Here is a 16,225-nt window from a genome sequence, read left to right as displayed (position 1 = left end):
ACTAATGGCTTAGCTTGCAGAGAGAAAACCTCATGAAAGCAGTCCCAACCCATGTAGAAAATCATTAGATTCGGTGCAGGGCAGGTGAATGCCTGTGACATGTACTCTCCATCTCCCACAAAATCAGCTTCACTGTGTGTACGCTGGTCCTTACATGTGCATGTAAGTGCATATAATAATATTCTGTCCGGAGAACAAAATATTAACAAGACACTGCATCCCCTCTGAAGTCATTTCCTGGGCAAATATAAACAATCCCAGGTAGTCTGTTACGAGCTTCCCTCGTTCTCCACATTAATCTCACTTCTTGTAAATGTATTCCTACACAAAATATAGAAGAGGAAATGAACAATGCCTGATCACCACTTACCCTGGGGGGTTAACAGGCAGTTAGTTGTTCAATAATGACTATTCGCTGGAAGTTTAATGTGAAAATATCTACCTCTTGTGCCCGAAGTTGGAACTGCCACAGGCAAGGCTAATTTTTATTAACCAAATATATGTGTGTGTGTATATATATATGAAATAAAACTGTATTTATATTATTTCCCTTCAACACTGATTCGTAATAATAATACAGCTCTATTTAATGTAAAGACAACATGGATTTACGGACAGTCCTTTTCTGTCTATGGATTTACAATCAGGGTGCAGCGAGGGTCAAGGGCTCCCAGGGGACAAGGCCAAGCCAGGAAAGCAGTCCATGTAACAGAAGTTTCAAAAGCACAACTAAGTTACATTAGGTGCCAAAGCTAAGTTTACTTCAAAAATCTCAAAGTAACTACAGAAAAAGTTCACAAAGCGCAAACAAACAGGAAAAAAAACAGAAGTGCCTGATCAATATAAATGTTTATTTTGCTGCTTGGAGGCTTAGAATTTTAATTTGCTTTATACGAGTAGAAATGAGGAAATGATATAGTAATCTTCAGAAAATCAGATTTGGTGTCTTCAACCTATGTGTTGTGGAGAGAATGGAAAGATTTTCTGTTGTGTATTCCTCCAACCCTTCTTCTGAAACCATGTTTTCTAGGCAATTTTATTTCTGACTTCCCATTTTCTGTTCCATGCAGCTTTCACGCTACTTTTTTCCCTTACTGCTGCAGAAGAGATTTTCATGTACTAGTTCCATGTGACGATCTCAATTACAAGAACATGAGAAAGGCCATAGTGGGTCAGACCAAGAGGTTACCTCTTAGTCTCCTTTCTCCAAAGGAGAGTAAAAGTAGAGCAAAAATATAACAGTATTGAGAGCTCCCCCAGATTTTCTCAGTGTTTGGTATCAAGTTTTCTCTGCATTTCTGTTATACGGGAAGTTGAATGCCAGGGAAACTAAAAAAAAGCAAGCAATGTACAGAAGAAATTAAGAGCAGTATTGATGAAAGAAGTATGGGGGAAGGGATGTCCTTAGGCAGCCAAACTATTCAGTTCCCATGTAGCTTTAAGCTCAACCCTATTGCTGTTCTGAGTAGCCTGAAAGTTCATCTTCCATTTAGAGGTGTTCTGCTGGTGTACTCTGTTCTGATGTTTGTAACTGCCTACCCCCTAAAATGAGAGTGCCTGAATTTAGACACTTTAATTCATTAGCAAGGGCTTGGGTAAAGTTAGCCTGGCTTTAAAGGTATTAATTCTGCTTAAATTCATTTTACTGAAAAAGATGCAAGTCCTCGTCTTTTTTTGAAAATGAGCACTTGAGCAACTAAATTCCTAAAATGTAGATAAGAGGCAGAAAGCTGTCAGCCATCAGAAGAAGCATGAATGGGAGATTGATTGAATATAGAAAGAGGACTTCTAGGGCCCCAGGTTTGCTGAAAATGTGACTGCAGAAGTAGACTGCTATCTGGTCTTTGTTTCTCTGTTTTCAGGGAATGGGACACTGTTTACAAAGCTGCATCAAAGAAACGCTTTTCTCGAAGCAGAATGAAGGCTATTTGATATCAAGGGTGAAATCTCTGGTCCTTTCATCTTCCCCAGCTCCCCCAACCCCACATCTAAGTGAACATGTGCATGGGTGCAGTAGTGCTCAGTGTTATCTTCTGCTCCGGAAGGAAGCAAAGCCCAGTACACATAGCTCTGCTGAGGAGAACCAGATGCAGACCACCCTGGCCATTGTGTGGGTGTGCTATTCCCTGTTGTCCCAACTGCATTCCTCATCCCACTCCCATACGCCCCCTATCTGGACTAGTTGCCAGGTTCATCTATGCTGAACGCTCTGTTTTGCAGTTTCGGCATAGTTGACACTCCCTTTGAGTGTCTCTGTAGAGCTGCTCCTTTTGCACAACACTGGCCATTATTTTGACTTTGCTTATCCCGTCCATTTCCTCTTCTAAGAAAATAAGCATGAAAAGCCTTGATTATTGGGTAGCAGCTGAGACCAGTAAAAAGCAACTGATGAACAACCAGTAAATGGGGTAATGGAAATGCAGCTGTCTTCTTTCACTAGCATTTAATGACAGAGTCACTAATGATAAAAGGAAGAAATGCAGACATCAAAGGCCATAGAAGGAGAAATTTCTGATGATAATAGTGTCAGAAAGGTTGCATGACATATTGACAAATCTTTAAACACTTCAGCAAGGTTTGAAAGGAAGGTCTAGGACCTCTACTCTTCTCAGTTGCTAGTTGCTTGTCTGATGTTTGAGTAATACTGCTACTCCAAAGTAATCCTCCTACTCTTTCATTTCCAAATTTCTGTAAGAAAGAATTCCAACAAAATTCTGTAAGAAGGCTTTTCTCTTTTGAGTTCAGTTATGAAGTAAGGAGGCATAGAAGGCAAAATAGGATTTTGCCTCTTCATCATCATCATCTTTCTTCATATTTCTTTACTAGAAAAATAAACTAATAAAGTAGCTTGGAATCTAGAAACAAAGTCACTGCTACAGAGAAAAAAGAATTTCTGTGTAAGTCATATTGGCTGTTTTGACTGAAATAGTTAGGAGTGAATTGTTTTGTGGAGCAGTAGATCTAATATCCATGCTGCACCCAAGTCTTACAGTTGAAGGACTAGACAACCAGCAAGCTGGGTCCTGGTGTCCCCGAGAGCAGAACAGATGGGCCATCCTAGTACATTTAAAGTACATCTTAAGTACATTTAAAGATAGACATAATAGCCCTTTAAACACTTTCATTTTTAAAGACTGATCACAGTGGTTTGGCAGGAGTGAGCACAAATTTTCTTCCACAACTTCAAAGGCAGAAATGGCAAACAAGACCTGCAGGGATAAGTAAGACTGAAAACAAAGGATGTTTCTGTTTTTCACTCAAACAAAACAGGAAGCCTCAGTTTTTTGTGATCAGAAGGGGACGTGCAGCCTGACTTGCCTCCTGTGTGGCATTCTTCAACTACAGATGAGGTAGACTGGTGCGTTCCTATTTCTCAGAAGAGGAAACAGAAACAAAGGTCAGCATGACTTTCATTCCCATTCTACCAGGCTACAAGTCCTTGGTGGAAATTGAACCATGCCATTAGATAACATGTGTGCCAATTTCTTTCATTGTTGTTACTATTTCTTTCATATTGTGTTGTAATTCCTAGCTAGAGTGTATGGGCTGTTGGTGCTCTACAGAGCACCTCTGAGTGGTTTGTACAAACTTGCAGTTTCTCATTTTCCAGCTGCTGAACTGTGTTACAAGGCAGCGGGATAGCCACAGATTTACGTAGCTGCAATAGGAATAGTGAAATGAAATATATCACGTAAGAACAGTTGCACCTGCAAAGGTCCATCTAGCTCCAAATACTTATATCTCAGTATGACTAGCACCAGATTCTTATATCAGGTCAAGGAGAGTATGTAATAGTATTCCTCTGTAATAAGCTTGTTGTTCAGGAACTTCCTGAGCCAGAGATGTTATCTTTGTATTTAATAACCTTTTCTTCCAGTATCTCATGGCAACTATTAAAATACACATTTCAGTTGTGCTGCAGGAAAAAAAAAAAATCCCTTTATTTTGGACCTACAATCTACCAGTTTAATTTGGTGCCTCACAGCAGATGAAAAAATGAGTCATGCTCTCTGTGCAATTCATGACTTTATAGATACCTACCATAAAACGGATACGTGTCTATTAAATGTCTTTTCTCTGGTCCGCAGAGTTCCAGTCTATTTAGGCTTTTTTCTTATACATAAGTCATTCTTTATCTTGATGTTTCTGTATCATTTCAAATTTTCCTAAGTACATCATGAGATGTATCAATCAGGACAGACTACAAATATTCTGCATTTACATGCAGCCTACATTATAAAAAAGGGTTGTGAATTCACATGCAAAATAACTTCTAGGGAAGGTCCTTCTCAGAAGTATGAAAAAATGACATATTTTACAGTGGTTCATTAGCACTGAATAAGTGGAATAAGTTGTCTTATGAGTAAAACAGAATAAATACCAGAGACACAGCCTGAGATTTTCACAAATAAATGATGTTAGATTATTCTAATTTTTTTCAGATTTATAATACATCACTTTAAATTTAATATAGTTATATGATTGTACTTATAACTACCATTAAATTTTAATATTAAATAAAATAAATTTAAATAAAATAATTTCACTTTATTTATTTTTAATTGTTAATAGCATAATATATTGCATAAATATATATTTCATAATCATATATATTTTATATGCATATAATTTATACAGTTTCATATATTTTATAATTATATATCTTCTATAAATATGTATTAATATATATTCAAAGTAATATAAATAATAATATAATATATAAATAAATGAAATGTTATATTATTTAATTTGTAAAAATGTAATATACCTTTAATTATAATTTTATAATTATTAAATTTATTTTAAAAGGAGAATTTACACATAAATTCTCTTTGCTTTGGATTACCTACATTTTTAGAAGAAACATATATGTTGTCTGAGAGATAACAATGATAGGAAAAAACCTTCAGACTTAATTAACTAAATAAGTGAGATAGCTTTAGAATCACAGTTGTAGGGTGCTGAGAAACTGTTATCTCATTCCAAGACAGGCCAGAGGTATTGTTCAACAAGAACAGAAGTTTCCACAGTCTTGGTCACTATTCAGACATGACTGCAAGGGAAGTCTGACAAAAAAAGGCTGGTTTTTTTCCCTTGTGTGAAATGATCTTCTGTGTATCCAGTGTTATCTGCAAGATAAATCTTTCAACTTCCCCATTCTTGATCTGCCAGCAAAATAATTTATTGGCCTTTTCACCTCTTTCATATACAAGTGCACTTAAGTGTAGCAATTGCTTACAGACCTGGTTCTCAGCCAGTTCATTATGTTCTTTCCAGAAACTATTTATATATTATTATACATTAAAAAAAAGTCTGGTAGGATAAGTAATGTAAGTGTTTCACCCTTAGGAAAATGTGAGAAGTAACTTGGCATTGAGCCTCTATTTTTCCACTTTGTTACTCCTCCAGTAAGAGACTCTTATGTTTCTCCTCCAACTCCTATTACATTCTGCTGAAGAATTTTAACTCCTGTGATTATTACCACCTGAAAGAGCCATCATGTCTTTCTGAGCCTTCATTTCCCATTTTTGCTCAGTCTCATTTCTAAAAAGAACTTTCTCCTTTTCCTCATTATTTAATTCCAGACTCCATATTTTATTTTTACATTATGAGTCTTCTTCCATTACAGTTTGATTAGTTTGTGTCCTCAAATTGCATAAAAATCTAGAAAAGAAGTTAAAACTCTTTGGACAGGGACTGTTTTGTTGCGTACTCCTTTTTTACTCTGTGGGACAGGGTACATACAGAACACTGCAAAAGAAAAAAGAAAATGGCATGTTTGAAGAACATTGTGCTCCAGCTACAGTGGAAAATATTTGGATGCAATATCCATTCAACATCGGTAAAACCTGTTCCCATACTGCTGTAATCTATACAAGAACTGATCCATAGCTGACCCCATGCCAAGGAAGTCACAATGCTCTTATATCTAATGTTCTCCCTGCTTATGGACCAGCTGCTCAAAATTGCCCCATTTCTCTTTTTATTGTTGTACACATTATAACTGCTGGTTTACTGTTGTTTACTCAGCAGTAAACTGAACTCTAAACTCAAGAACTGAATAAAGGTTCTTTAGGGCAAATGTATATTTCTGTATACTGACTGGAAGATACAGAGACACTCAGAAGATCTAATCATCCTACCATTCTTTCTATGAATGTTTGTCCCTTTATTTGTGCCAAACAATTCACTTGCAGTTCCAGTAGAAAGCAAACACAACCTCAAGTATGTATTATCTGTTCCAGTACAGTTTGAAGGAGGAGCATGGAGGATGTGCAAGTACACAAGAAATGTGAAGGTTGAAGTCCTTAGTAAGTGCAGCTTGATTTTCTTTTAAAACTCAGGACCCAGTAGGGCAGTTGGACTATTTCCAAATGTCAAGGCTTTGGGCACATGGAGTGACGCACCTCACTTGTAAGACAGAAGTAGCAATATGTTTATTGGCATAAACCAGCAATTTAACAAAGTTTGATAATAAGTGTGACTGTGGTTTAGCAGGATTTGATGGCAAGGTACACATGATTATTTACTGCACAGAGGACAGGTCAGACAAAAGAGTCAGGGAGACCCTCCCATTGAGTCATGAGGTTCAGAAAGGACCCCCTTGTGCTCTAAACTCCTTCTCAAAGGGCAGTTTAGGTGCACCTGGATCCAGACTTGGTCAACAGTTTGTATCTAAAGTATTATATGTGCACAATCAATCCCTTATACCACTTAGCTAAGATTTCGAAGTTTTGTCATGCTATTAATCACTTGCCGATCATCTGTGCAGCCCCAGGGAGTAACCTTGAGGGGCGCCTCTACCCAAGGGGAGATTCTGGCATGCAGCCTGCTGCCATGCAGGAGGGCTCAGCGGGCTTTGGGCTGTTCACTATTTAATGGAGTAAGATAATTGACTAATAGTCATATTTGCATTCTGATTACAGATGTTCGTTTCTTTCAAACTTGGCTTGACTCAGATCTTGACTGGCACTGCTAGGTGGGCGCACTGTTCAAATTAGCGCTTAGTTACCGTGTTGTTGTTTGTCCCCCAGGAATCCACTTCGAGTGGGATACAGCTGTCACAGCCAGATGAAGCCATTACCACCACCACCAATGCTGGTTATCACTTGAACATTGTTATGGAAATAAAGGTCAGGATGGGGAGCAGGGGAGTACACTGCCACACTCCATTCCATGACTATAGTTAATTCATCTTACCCTCACCGAGTGGTGGTATGGTTATGTCTTGCCTCTGTGCCATAAATAGTGTATTGGTAGTTTATACGCTTACAGATCTATGGTAAGTAGATAGTCAAGCACTGCTATTTGTTATGTGTGAATTTGTATGTTTGGGTTGGTTGAAGTTGGGTTATTTGTTTTATGACGTATCATCTTTGTATACTATATAATTATATAAGAGTTAGTAAAATCACAACTGGGTGAAACATGAAACTAAAAAGTCCCGTTGCTGTTGTCTATCCAAGAAGGGTTTCCCACCAATGGTGTTCTCCATCTTTCTTCGCTTTTTCCAAGACACAGTGTATCTCTTCTGTATCATGATGAGTGGTGCTTAAGAGTTTTGTGTCCATTGGTTTGGATGCATTCTACCAGTTGACACAGGTCATGGTGTTACAGTAGTTTCTTCACCAATGTAAGATTCATTCCAATGGGGGTAGGTAATAAATATTGACTTGATGTATAAATAGATTGTAATAATTGGTAAGACCTAACAGGGGCAGAATAATTAATGTTGTGTCCCATCATTTTAGTGAAGTTACAAACACAAATATTTGAGTTCTTACTTGTATCTACAGCATTATTACCTACACCTCTAAAATCACAAAGGGTTCTCATATAAACACATCCTTTTTCAATATACACAAGTATAGTTTCAGGGGTTTAATCAGGATGTATTTCAAAATGACAGACAGTTTTTTCAGTATCAAGACAAATGTCTCAGGCTTTGATAGTATTAGTCTCATAAATAAATCCTTGCTGTTCCTGTACAATGCATGCATTTACATCAATAGTTTGTCATTTGTTTCCATTTCATTGGGCCCATACTCTATGCTCTAATGGATAGAGTATAGCCCCATTTAATCCTAGTGCAATAATTTTGTATGTGGTGTATACCAAAGCACTGTATACTGTTAAGACAAAAGCTGTGGCTTTATTGTTGACGGGATCATAGGTAAAATTGACTACATACCACTGAGACTGGAATTCTATTTCAAATTTAGTTGCATTGTCATCACTTAGCTACTGAAAGGCTTCCACCTTCTGGACAGGCAAGCCCAATTGCTTTCTGGAAGTTACTCATTTTTTGACTTTTGTCCTGTAATTCCTCCCTAAGAGGGAGGAAGGGGTTGTCTTCCTTTCTGGGGACTGGTGCCGAAGGGGTTGAAATAAACTCCTTCTTGTCACTGTTATCTGGAATGCTTCCACCAGACTCAAAATAATTCCAGTAGGCTGACCTTGAATCACCACTCTGGGAATGCCTGGGGCCATGGCTTTCCAGTTACACCAATTGTCACCAGCCAAAGAAGCTGGGACTCGATTCACTACAGGCATGTATTTCAAAGGCAGCCCAGCTCAGTGGAGTTTCTAGATAATGGCTAGGAGACTGCGCAATAAATAGAGCAGAAACACACAAGGTATGGTATCAGCACAAAAGTATAAGAGTATTTATTTCATTGGGTTTATTTATTTTTGGAGATTTTCGTATTTCTATAATAGTTTTGAATATAATCTTAATCTTTTTAATTCCAAAATATTCTCTATCTAAAAGTAAAATATAGTTTTATGTAGACACAAAAGTTATAATTCTAGTTCTAGTAATACCTATTTTGCATGTTTATCCTTGAAGAATTTACAAAGAACTCATAATTGAAATTGGTTTCATTTTTAAACATTTTCTCTTTCATGTTCTACGTTTTTGCTTTCTACTTTTCTTATTCATCATATACGCAAAATCTTCACAGCTATTTGAAGGGATATTCATTGATGAAGCCACAAGACACATACTGTGTAAATTTAGCATTTATAGAAGAGCTGTAGAGAGTAAAAAATAATTTGGAGTCTCTTGGTTTCAAAAGTGTGTATGTGAACAGCTCCTGTGGATAATATGGTAGCTGGTTCTGCCAAGAAGGAATGGAGAACGGGTGCTTTTGAAAAAACGGTGGTTTGGTTTAATTACAGTCCCAAATCTAGATTCAGCTGGAGAGAGGCAGATCAAAGCTTTTCAGACCCATTAGTTTTCTCATTTGCATAAGAGTTTTCCTGAACTACCCAGGAATACTAGCAGCTGAGTTCATGCCTCAGACTGAAAATCTATTATTCCAGTTTAAGAAATGAGCTCTTGGTGCTTAATTTTAAAGTAACTGATTATACATCAGGTGTCTAAATCACTGATGAATGAAAAATCTTAACATTCGGAGTTTTTGTTGTATCATTACTTAGCTTCCATCAATAAAATTTAGTAAAAATAAAAAAACCAAAACAACAAAGAAACCCTCAAAACTCTTACATATTTGTGTAGGATCTGCAATACCAGCACATTCTAGGTATATCAGAAACTATCAGCAACAGAGAAAATATGAGCAAAGCATGGAATATCTTGACATTTCTGTTACACAGACCTTGAACTTCATTAAAAATTAACTTCCTTACCAATGTATCACCTTTTTCATGACAAACAGCATATTAATGATGTGAGCCACAAGAGGGCACCAAATAAGCATATGGCACCCCAGCTCACCTTAAAAAAAACACATGGACATAACGCTGTAAAAAACATTGCAAAATATGTTCTGTAAATGCTTCAGAAAGCTGAGCAAAGTTAATTACAAAATTACAGTTTGTTGAGTAACATGAATCTCTTTTCCCCTTAAAGGCACATGTATATATAATACATGAGTTTTGATTAAAATCCATATGTATTTATCCATATAAACACATCTTCCCTTCTGTAAAGCCTTGGAAGTTACTGCTCAGTGCAATTAATTTTTAAAAGCTATGTCCATACATCACATATTATATAGTTGTTTACATCTATGAATGGAAGAGTAAGAAACTATACAATTTACCAGGTACTATGGAAGTAGCAGTTGTGAAGATGGTCTGAATCATGGAGGTGAAATGTTTTCAGAAAGGAACATGATGAATGGAAAACTGGGAAGCACAAGCCTTGTCTGTTACTTTCCTTAGGCTGCACAAAACCTTGAAATACAGATTACTGTAATCAATGAATGTAAATGGAGAATTTAGATTTGGTAGCATTTTGTATTTCATAATTCAGTAATTTTGACATAATTTTGTACAGGTATAAGTTCAATGTGCAGATACATTGCCACTGCATGGTAATTTTGAAGAATTAATGTAGTCAGGAAAAGGCTTTTCATTAAACAGTTGTAGTGTAGTTCAGGCTAAAAGTAGATAGCAAAACCTGATAGCAAGAGCTCATAGCTAGCCTTCCTGATCGAACTGTTTAATGACACTTAACAAATCTCCATATAGTATTTGCTTCCTGTTCTCAGTTTCAAGGCCCTTCTAAGCTCTGCTTCACTGTTACCTGCTCCTTTTCTCATACCACAGTCCCATGATCATCCACCCCATTAGCCCATTTGTCTGCTTTTCCCCATGTTTCTCCTCCCACAAATGTCTCTGAAATATTCTACAATTCTACTATTTTCTTTTTATGCTTTCCTCTGAAAGTACTTTTTAAGTGATATATGTAATTATAAAAAAATCAGTGTGTTGTACTTAAGATGTCTCTTATTCCTAACAATAATTTTTATAGATATATACAAAGAAGCAAGCAGTTTAAACCTCTTGCTACAGTGAACAGGCAGGCAGTCTTAAAAGGGACAAACTATGGACTTGGCCTAATATAGATAACCCGTTCCTACACTGTATGTACTTCATATACAAGTAAAAGTCATAGCCAGGGGCCCCTTCAGGTAAACATAGCCATGTTTGGGACCAAAGTCCAAGTGCTCTCACTGTTACATTTTTAAATGAATTTATGGTTTGAAAAACAGACAATTTCTAAGGACTGATAATAACAAAATCTTGGATCCCTCTGTACATGGGAGCAATGTCTTAAACTTTTAGGAGAGTACTAGGTGTCCATTTTTGTCTGGTTCAGACTGCAGTCTAATCCAGTTTTTGATCATTTAAAAGTCTGGATGTAGGATGCTGTCTGACTTGGTATAATTGAGAGGTGTTCACTCCAAATCACATTGTTGGAAGAGTGTCAACAGGTGCTGTGACTGTTTATGGTAGTTGTATCAAGATATTTCCATCTATAGGGAAAGAAAAGTATGGTGACTGTTACTGTTAACATTGTAAAGAGCAGGTCAAATATGGAAGTCTCAAGAAACCAACAGGTAAAATGGCGATTGTCAAGAATATTCACACCTGGAATTTACACTCCAAGCCATGACTTTCAAGAGACAGTGCTACAAAGAAAAAAGCTGTGAGAGGTCACAAAATAAACCCCAAATGCTGGCATACATAGAGGGCAACTATTGAGGACAGCTGCTCTTGAGGCAGCCTTGCACTCTTAAGGAATCCTCTGTTGGTAACTCCTGTTGTCAAGTTTATTTGCTTGGTAATGACTCAGTCTCAATTAGAAATGTACACGTCGCTGAAAGACAAGCAAGTCAAAAAGCTGCTGTAGAAAAATATTACGACAATCCATCCCCACACACACACTTTTTTTTTTCTCTGCAAGATGAAAAGTATTGATTGTGAACTGTAACCTTTTGGAAATGAATTCAGTTCTCAGGATGAAAAGGTTGGACTCCACTAATATAAGTTATGTCAGGAGATGGATAGAAGGGCATTTTAATGAACACAGATTATCCCTCAGACAATGGTGGAGGGGAGAAAGCAGCACATAGGAAAGTGAGATTGTAAAGAGAAATTAGGAGAAACTGTCCTAGGACAACTTTTAATTATCCCTTTATATTTTGTGGCCTCCCATATGTAAACTAATGCTGTCTATGCTACCCCACCACTACTGCAGTAACAAGCATGGAGGTCAGGTGAAGTACCGGCGCTTACCAGGACACATGTAAATTTGTAATACGGATTACGAGAAGCAACAAACGAGCTGATGCTACAGGCCCTAGGCTGTACCTCGAACGGCTGTGCCCAAGGCTCAGCGGGCGGCTGGGAAGCAAATCACGCCCCCCAGGCAGCCCGGATACATCGAGCTCAGCGCAAGCCAGGCCCCGGGGCTCCCGTCGCAGCCGGGCTGCAGCCGGGCGTTGGCAGGGGGCACGGGGTGACAGCGGTGACAGCTCCTCCCCGGGCTCGCCCGCAGAGCCGCCGAGCGGGGCTGGGCCCGTCTCGGGGCGCGGGGGGCGGCCGGACGGGAGGGGAGGGAGAACGGGGCCACAAAGAGGCGAGACTGGAAACAGCAGCAGTCCCGAGGCGGCGGGGAGGCGGCTACCGGCCTTCACTGGCGCCGCAGCTCCCCTCGGTCCCCGGCCCGGCGGCAGAGCCCGGCGCGGGCAGCGGCAACGGCTGGGGCCTTGCCGGCGCCTCGCGCCCCTCTCGCGTCACCGCCGGGCTGCGTTGCCGTAGCAACAGCAGCACGTCGGGGAAGGGCGAGCTCCGCCCCGGCCGGTTGGCCCCGCCTCCCGCCACGTGACCTGCCCGCCCCGCCGTGCTGGCGCGTGCCGGCCGCTTCCGGGGGGGGAGCGCTGGGGTGTGCCGCACCGGTAAGTTTGGCGGAGCGGGTGGGCAGCGGCGGCGACATGTCCGGCAACGGGCTCAGCTACAGCGACCAGGGGGGGAGAGGCGGCGCCCGAGCTGGCCCAGGAGGCGGCGGCCAGCATGACCCCTTCGGCTTCCGCGGCCTTCGGGCTCTTCAGCAGCGGCACGAAGAAGTAAGGGAGGCGGGCCGGGCGGCGGCGGCCTGTCCCGGGCAGGGGTTGCTGGGCGGCCGAGCGGTGACCGGTTCTGTGAGCCTCAGGGCGGTGCTGGACGGGCGGGACCCTGCCCTCCGGCGCGGGGGCCGGGCGGCGGGGCTCGGCGTGCGGCCTCGGGGCTTCTCCCGGGGAGGGGCAGTGCCGGGGGCCGTGGCTGGAAGCGGAGCCTCGGGTGCCCGCTCTTACCCCCGCGGGACTCCGTGGAAAAGTTCACTGTGCCGTACCTTTGACGTGTTTGTAGGGCACTGGATAATCTGTGAATTTTTTTGTTTGTAAGAAAAACTGTTTTACTTTTTTTTTCCCCTCGGTTTTGTTAGTTAAGCACACTGGTACTAGTTTAATTTTGCCTTCAAATGTAGGTTAAAAAAGAAGTGCTTAGAAGTATTTGTGGGAGATGTAGTTGATCATGGCGAGGTGCCCAGCTTGAAGTGAGCGTTAACAGCGTTGTGTCTTGGTCAGAAGTCAAAATGAGGAAATGGAGGAGAAAAAAACCAGGCAAAGTGCACTGGCGCAGGAAGCCTTCAGCTCCTGAAAGGAAAAGTTAATTGCAGAGGAAAAAAAAAACCCGTGTCTAAAGGGAAGGATCAAGAGGTTTGCTAAGCTGGAGTTTTACCCTACAACAAATTGAAAATCTATTCCAAGAGCAACCAATAAAAAGCACCATAAACTAAGGTCTCATGTACATTAGAAAATCAATCGCTACTTCTTCAATTTGACTATTCTGCACAAAGAAAACATCCATGCTTTAGGAACTTAAACTGATATGTTTATTTTTGCACCACACCAAAGTAAATAACAATAGCGTGAAGCCGCTGTCACTCTGATGCTTCTCTCTGTAGGACAGCCTCTGATAGGCCTCCCTCCTTAGTTTGCTAGACAAGGAACATTTATCTTCCGTTGCTGTTCCACTAAATACTTTACTCTTTTGTTCTGTTCCAGTTACAATTTTCACAGCTGTACTGTGGATGCTGGTCGGCTGACTTGTGTGTTGTAGCTGATTTATGACTTTTGCATCCTTTTCCTGTCCTCTTCCATAGAAAACAACTTTTCACTTTATTTCTTAACCATTATTTTGCTGTTTCTTTACCACAGAGTGGGGTACCCCAATAATTGATCGTGGCCATAATTCTCTACATAACTCATTTAATCATAGGCTTCAGACTGTTTTGCAGGTGAAGTATAGCTCTCTCTGTTTTGTCAAATGCAGAAGCTGAAGTGACTTAGCTTAGCTGAGGCTGTCCAGTGCTTGGGAGGTAGTATAGCTCTGGGGTCCTGCGATGTTTTGTACACACGTATGTATATGATTGCGTCCCAGTATGAAAGAACCAGAATAGCTTGCGAGATGTAGACATGCCTTATTAATTAATTGCTCCTCCAGTCTTGCTCTTACACCTACAGGAGGGGAGAAAAGATCCATCCTCTGAAGCAGGGGTCCTCAAACTTTTTAAATGGGGCCGGCGTGCAGATGAAGTGGCACGCAGTCATCTGCGGCTGCTTGGTTTCCGGCGGGGGGGTGTCTGTAAATACCAGGGGCTGGATTGAGGACCCTGGGGGGCTGTATCCGGCCCACGGGCCGTAGTTTGAGGACCCCTGCTCTAAAGTAAGGGCTTGAGAGGAAAGCAGGCAATAATCTCTGTGGTCTTTTGTAGCTCACAGACAAATACTTACTGAAATACGAACTTGTCCATGATTCAGACCTGTGTGGGTAAGCTCAGAGTATGGATTGGATAGCTGAGGAACAGACACTGTGCAGGAAGATTATGAAACTTAGTGTGAAAAAGCCACTGGACTATAAGTGAGGGTTATTGTTAGAAAAACAGACTGTTTGGAAAATGTAGTAGTCATTATCAAGCATATAGCATGTATGTGGCATAGTTTACCTGCTAATAGGCCAAAAACTCCTTGTTGAGAAACAAATGAAATTTCTTATCCTTACAGCTGAAATGGAAATCTTCTAAGAACAGGAAGTGTAGCCTAGATGGAAGACATTTTATCTTCTGGTGGTTTGGTTTTGTGTTCTTTAAACTGGGCAGACCTGATCCCTCCCTTCTGGGCATACAGAGAAATGCAAGATGTGTCTGCATCCTGTGTGTTGAAGTGTGGGGACTGTTCCATTGGTGAAAATAAAATCAGTTACGGCTTTTCAGAGTTTGTGTGCTGATCTTTCTTGATTGTCACTCAACACTTCTGAATATTATCTTAGATGTACTTATGTCACATATCATTGTGACGTTTCAGTGCTTGGCAAACTTTTTTTTTGTTTCTGAGGGATTCTTCCTTACACCTACTGATGATATAAGAAAAACTCTTCCTCAGGAGAGGGGCAAATATATTAATATATAGCCCAGTATATTGATTGTTGCTGCAGAAACTGTTGGACTAGAGGCCTGCACTTGGCTGTTGCCAGTTAATCTGAACAATATCATGTGGTTCAAGTATAAATATCAAGATACTACTCTAAACACTTGCTTTAAAAAATCCCAGTCTCTTTTATGTTTTCTGTCTTTTCCTGTTTGTCATGAAGACAAAAAGCCAAAATGCTTTTGAAATAAAAAATTGTTTATTAGGTTAGGCTGTTTTCAATTTTGCGGCATTTATTTAGAACAGCTTACAACAAGTTGCACACAGAGGCACAAATTACTATTACTAGACTTAAATGTGAAGTCTGAAGTTGACCTGATATAAATTATTTGTCCTAACTGTTTTGGTTTTAGTGCTTCAGTAGAAATACCCAGCTGAAGTACATACCTAAAACTTCTGAGCATCCCTGGGTGTTAAAAGCCCATATGTCTTACTCTCTTGCTAAAGCTGCCTTTTTTACCTTTAGCAATTCTACGACTGATTGATAACTTTTAATTACAAATAGAATCTTCAATTCAGTTAATTAACATAGTATTTTTTGACATGTTAAAGTTTGGGGTTTGGTTGAGACACATGATAACAGTATTGAAAATATCTCAGTGCCTCAAAACTTCTGTCGTGATGACATCTTAAACCTGAGTAAGTGGAAAGTCTCACTGCTGGAAGATCAGTAAAGATGAAATAGTAATTGAAATTTTCTTAATATAAACAAGGCACAATAGGTTGCATGTAGTATATGCAAATAGTATGTTTCCCATTACTTAATATATTGTATGTATCCAGTGCAGTGAGGGAAAAAAGATTGAAAAAATAAAACTTTGGTCTGCTTTTATCAGATAACTGTATAAATGCTCAGGACCAAAGTGAATGAGAAAAGGAGGAGGTTTTTCCAAACCGTTATATAAGTTATTAAATATAACATGTATGTAAGAAAGTGTTTTTTT

The 16,225-nt window shown here is 39.9% G+C and overlaps 1 protein-coding gene across 5 annotated transcripts in view; it reads left to right on the top strand.

Moving 5' to 3' along the window:
- Nucleotides 1–12,644: 12,644 nt before the first annotated feature.
- The window catches only part of AP3B1 (adaptor related protein complex 3 subunit beta 1), a gene marked incomplete in the record, with an annotated part of 161,665 nt that continues 158,084 nt past the window's right edge, over nt 12,645–16,225 (top strand). For 2 of the 5 annotated variants that reach the window (XM_055790732.1, XM_055790734.1), the window contains 1 exon segment: nt 12,646–12,878. In XM_055790732.1, coding sequence (XP_055646707.1) covers nt 12,826–12,878 — 53 coding nt within the window. 5 annotated transcript variants of the gene reach the window in all.

The sequence above is a fragment of the Falco peregrinus genome, chromosome Z (assembly GCF_023634155.1).
Source record: "Falco peregrinus isolate bFalPer1 chromosome Z, bFalPer1.pri, whole genome shotgun sequence".
Lineage (NCBI taxonomy): Eukaryota > Metazoa > Chordata > Aves > Falconiformes > Falconidae > Falco > Falco peregrinus.
This window is presented reverse-complemented; position numbering and strand designations above follow the sequence as displayed.